General features: G+C 33.8%; 1 protein-coding gene across 1 annotated transcript; it reads left to right on the top strand.

The window, feature by feature from the left end:
- The first annotated feature begins 311 nt into the window (after window positions 1-311).
- On the top strand, window positions 312-4,124 carry LOC106662358 (60S ribosomal export protein NMD3). Its single transcript, XM_014386411.2, has 10 exons — window positions 312-433; window positions 490-624; window positions 2,325-2,475; window positions 2,539-2,673; window positions 2,733-2,841; window positions 2,915-3,065; window positions 3,126-3,268; window positions 3,346-3,497; window positions 3,555-3,841; window positions 3,910-4,124. Exons 1-10 carry the CDS (start codon window positions 390-392, stop codon window positions 4,100-4,102), a joined length of 1,500 nt encoding a protein of 499 aa, XP_014241897.1. The 5' UTR covers window positions 312-389; the 3' UTR covers window positions 4,103-4,124.
- The last annotated feature ends 748 nt before the right edge of the window (window positions 4,125-4,872 follow it).

Raw genomic sequence — 4,872 nt, forward strand, 5'->3', positions numbered from 1 at the left:
TAACATGTCTAGTTATTTTAAGGTCTGTTATTAGCTCTTTTTTGTACTTTTGTGAGCAGCAGGAAATGAATTTATGATATTGATTAATATTTATACATTTCTCATGGGCTTTTGTACAGAATCATTGTCGTACTTGATTTCTTTAGGCATTTCAATATACTTTATCAATATTTTCTAAATTTTTCAATAGCACTAAAAAACTATGAAGAATAGTCGTACCTTCTGAGGTGATCCTTCTATGTCGTTCTACCCAGAGCGCTACTGCAGTACACGTGGTCAGAGGAGGGCAGCACAGCACAGTAAACGTCAAGCAAACCTTTGGCTACTCCTTGGAAGGTTTCCTTTCCAAGTTTTCAACCTCAACTCCTCAAGATTTCAGGGTGGCCAAAATGGAATACGTTTCTGTTACACCTAATCTCGAGGTCGGAGATATGTAAGTGATTAAAGTTGACTTCAACTCTTCTTCTCTGACTTCAATAACATTTTCAGATTATGCTGTCAATGCGGAGTTCCAATAAAAGCAAACCCTGCCAACATGTGCGTTCACTGTGTCAGGACCCAGGTGGACATCACCGCGGGCATCCCGAAGCAGGCGACAATTCACTTCTGCAGAGGCTGTGAAAGGTACAAAGCTTACAACTTGTTGCCCTCGTATGATTCAGCTTTCAAAAGCATTGTTTACAAAACTGACAACTGTGATAGATACTCATTATTATATAATTATATTTTTTATAATAATTGTTTTATAATTATTATAGTTTTATTTTTATAATTATTGTACATTGGGTTGGTGCAAAATTAATGCAGGTTTTGAAAATTCGTTTTATTTTCGCATGTGCTAGTCATGTAAACAGCTAAATCCTCAAATCTAATTTATGGATTTTAATAAATACTTTTATGTTATCTTTTATTCATAATAGTTTATATTGAATTTTATAAGAGTGAGGACCTGCAAAATTGTATATGTTCAAACTAGATTTTCGTCAAATTTACTTGTATGAATTTAACTTGGATGAAGTGCTGCCTAAACAGCATGTAACATCAGTTACAGTTTAGGGGGAGGGAAGCATTACCAAATGCATGGTGCAGTGATGGTTTCAGAGATTTTGATTGGAGGTCACAGTAGGCATTCTGTTGTGGATGACGACCAACTCAAAAGTTGATTGAAGAAAATTCATGTCAATGTGGCTCCAGACATGTGGGATTTGCCGAATGCCGAGCAAAGGTATGCCGAACCCAACTGGCAGGGTCGGGCGCTCGGTGATTCGCCAAGCAACAATATTCGTTCATGAAGTAGCTGAACTCAATGCATCAACACATTCGGGAATCAAACTGTAATCATCAATCAACAGTTATTATTTATGTCTATTTATTTTTCAATAATAAACGATCTAGGGTATACATTTATTTTCTTGTTTTCACACCAAGACACCTATAGGGTGGTTGTTGGTTTCGAGTGGAAGTGTCTGGATCAGAGTTTCTTGACAGGAGCACTGTATCGTCAACAAAGGTTTGGGTGGTTGTGATTTGAGGATTGAATGGCAGGTCAGCTGTGTATACCTGGTACAGTTTGGGGGCCAGAACATTACCCCGCATAGACTAGTAAGGATTAGGTATTTTGGGAATGACGCCGACCCTTCAATGGCACTGAAGTACTGGTCGGTGAGGTAGCTGGGTAGAGTTCATAATGGGTAGAGTCCATAGACTCATGCCCTTGAAAAAAAACAGCAAGCCTGGGCAACAGTGAGAAAGTTTCCTAAAAAATACTGCATTAACTCATGATAATGTCCACAATATGATGGCATTCTTGTACGGCAGTGACAGCTGCAGAAACCAAGCAGATGGTCGGGAATAATTTTTGGGCCTTTAAGATTTGAAGGATTTGAAAAAATACACGTAAGATTTTGTCTTGAGATCTTTAGGATGTTGACTTGTTGATCATTCCAAATAGTTTGCCCTGGTTAATAGAAAAGGCAACAATGATAGATAAATCAAAATGATTGAAACAACTATGCTTAAAAAACAATGTCCAGCTTACTTTATTTTATCTTGTTAAAATTTTTGATTTTGTTTTTTAGTTTTTATTTATATTATATTATTATATTTACAATTGAATTAGATTGTGCTCAGAAAATGTTCAGAATGAAAGTTGAATTTGGTAAAGGGTAAGATTTATGACTTTTGAAGCAATTTTACTACTAATATTCAAAGTTGTTTATCATTGCTGTATTATAGTTTTGCATGTCATTTAATTCTAAATGGGGTTGTCATTTTTGTTGTTTTTAATCAGTAAGTGATGATATTTATCTGTATATCTTTTTAAGATATTTTCAACCACCGTCAGAATGGATACATGCCGAATTGGAGTCTAGGGAATTGCTTGGTCTTTGTTTGAAAAAGCTGAAAGGTCTGAATCGAGTGAAATTGGTGGACGCAGGTTTCGTCTGGACCGAACCTCACTCCAAACGGCTAAAAGTAAAACCTCAATATTTAAAAAAAAATTAAAACAACCACTAATCTCATCGATTGTTTTAAAAGGTAAAATTAACAGTCCAAGGAGAAGTTTTTAGTGGAGCAGTTTTACAACAGATTTTCATCGTGGAATTCACTGTAGCAAATCAAATGTGTGATGACTGTCATCGCACTGAGGCACAGAATTTCTGGCGGGCATCGGTAAATTTTTGGCTTGTTGTTTTGGTACATGCAATAATAACAGTTCAGTTCATTTTAAGGTACAAGTTAGACAGAGGGCTGAAAACAAGAAGACATTTTATTACCTAGAGCAGTTAATTTTAAAACACAAAGCTCATGACAACACTTTAGGAATAAAACCAATTCATGGTAATTAATTATTGATATAAATCACTTTTTAAGTATGCATTACTATTGTTTTTTATTTTTATTTTTTTTAAAGAGGGCATTGATTTCTTTTTTGCAACGGAATCCCACGCTAAGAAAATGGTGGATTTTCTAAGCACTGTTCTTCCAATAAAATGGCAACATTCAAAAAAATTACTGTCACATGATATACATAGTAATGTGTACAACTATAAATTTACTTTTAGGTAAGGTATTTTAAAAAAATAGTTTATAGCTTTTAACTGATGATTTCATGACATTTCCAGCGTTGAAATTGTGCCCATATCAAAAGACAGCATTGTCTGTTTGTCCACGAAAATGGCGAGCCATTTTGGAGGAATTAGCCAAGTTTGCATTGTACAAAGAGTGTCTAACAACATTCATCTGATTGATCCTTCTTCATCACAAAGTTATTACACTAAATATTAATATTATTAAAAATCATAATTTCTACATTTGTTTAATTATAATTTTTATTTTCTTTAGTTGCTGAAGTTACCGGAACCAATTATTGGCGCGACCCTTTTAAAAGTATATTTAATCCAAAACAGTTGTCTCAATACATTGTCATGGATATAGAACCTATAGCAGATAGCGAGAGAAAACTTTTCCCAGGACAAGGCCATATTTCAATAAAAGTAAAAAACCTTTTCTAAATTACTTACATTAAAATTAAAAAAATAATTCCGTTTTAGCATGTTTTATGTGATGTCTGGTTAGTCAAAGAGTCTGACCTAGGTATGACAGAGAGCACGATTCATACCAGAAGCCATTTAGGCCATATTTTAAAGCCTGGAGATACCGTTCTTGGATACAATTTGAATGAAAGTAACGTCAATGATGATAACTTTGACAAAGTAGACAAGGATAAAATTCCAGATGTTATAATTGTTAAAAAACACTATCCAAATAGAAGCAAGAGGAGAATGTGGAAACTCAAACACCTTCCTAGAGATGACACAAGCATTAATTCTGCTGACCAGTTAGTGTCTATATTATTCATCTAAATAATGTTCTGAATGCAATAAAGCAAACATAAAAATTTTTCAGGGATTATGCTGGCTTTTTGGATGATTTGGAAGAAGATGCTGTCTACAGGCAGAACGTTAATATTTATAAAGATCCTAAGAAGGCAGTTATGCCAGTTGACACTGATGATGTGGATGAAAGCAATCAATTCTGCATTACTCTTGAAGAAATGTTGGATGATTTACATGTCGATGATGTTGAAATGGCTGAATAAAATCTTTTTTAATATATTTTTATTTTTGGAAATTGTTTTGTCCTTTTGTCCTCCTTCATCTAGATGGCTTAATTTAGTTAAACTTTGTCTATTGAATTTTCCTTTTCAGAATAATCTAGCTAAATAACAGTTATGGAAGTTGTGATCATACTGATCTATCCATTCTGTCAGACTGGTTTCATCTTTAACTTTGACGTGTGTGGTGATTAGTGACCGTTAATCAATAATTATTCAGAAATCGTGAGATGACATTCTTTGACATTCCACCATCTTCATTGGTGGGTTTGTTATTGATTTATTTATTAATAAGGTTTCCATTATATCCCACCACTTCTGTGTCTGTATATAATTTTTTTATACAAATCATGTAGCTTGAAAATAATGATATAATAATAAATTTTAATTACTTTGTGACTATGGATCCTGCTCTGAAGATAGCAGAAAAACTAAACATATCTAACAGACTTCACCAAGGAGAATAAGTCAGATTGAATTGTTGAATTTTTTTTTCATTCTTTTGCAGTTGTTTTTCAGTTGAACCCACATCTTTAAAAAATAGCTAATACTTATTATTATGTAAAATCAGCTAATAAGGAATCAACAATTACTGATTACTGTTTTATTTAGGTTCAATTCTGCCCATGTACACAACTGTATAAATCGAGCCGTAAGACTTCTGGTGCAAAACGGTATTCAAAACAGGACCTTTTATCCACTTGACCATACCAAGATCCTATTATTCATGAATAAAAAAGTGGTCCATATATTTA

Source organism: Cimex lectularius, unplaced genomic scaffold (genome assembly GCF_000648675.2).
Source record: "Cimex lectularius strain Harlan isolate CLEC.00 unplaced genomic scaffold, Clec_2.1 scaffold19, whole genome shotgun sequence".
In the NCBI taxonomy this organism is placed as follows: domain Eukaryota; kingdom Metazoa; phylum Arthropoda; class Insecta; order Hemiptera; family Cimicidae; genus Cimex; species Cimex lectularius.

Bases quoted from the DNA above. Each gene is read 5' to 3' on its own strand.
- LOC106662358 (XM_014386411.2), top strand. From the start codon at position 390: ATGGAATACGTTTCTGTTACACCTAATCTCGAGGTCGGAGATAT. The intron at 2,842-2,914 runs GTAATTAATTAT...TTTTTTTTAAAG, and splicing joins AGGAATAAAACCAATTCATG to AGGGCATTGATTTCTTTTTT. The intron at 3,269-3,345 runs GTTATTACACTA...TATTTTCTTTAG, and splicing joins TGATCCTTCTTCATCACAAA to TTGCTGAAGTTACCGGAACC.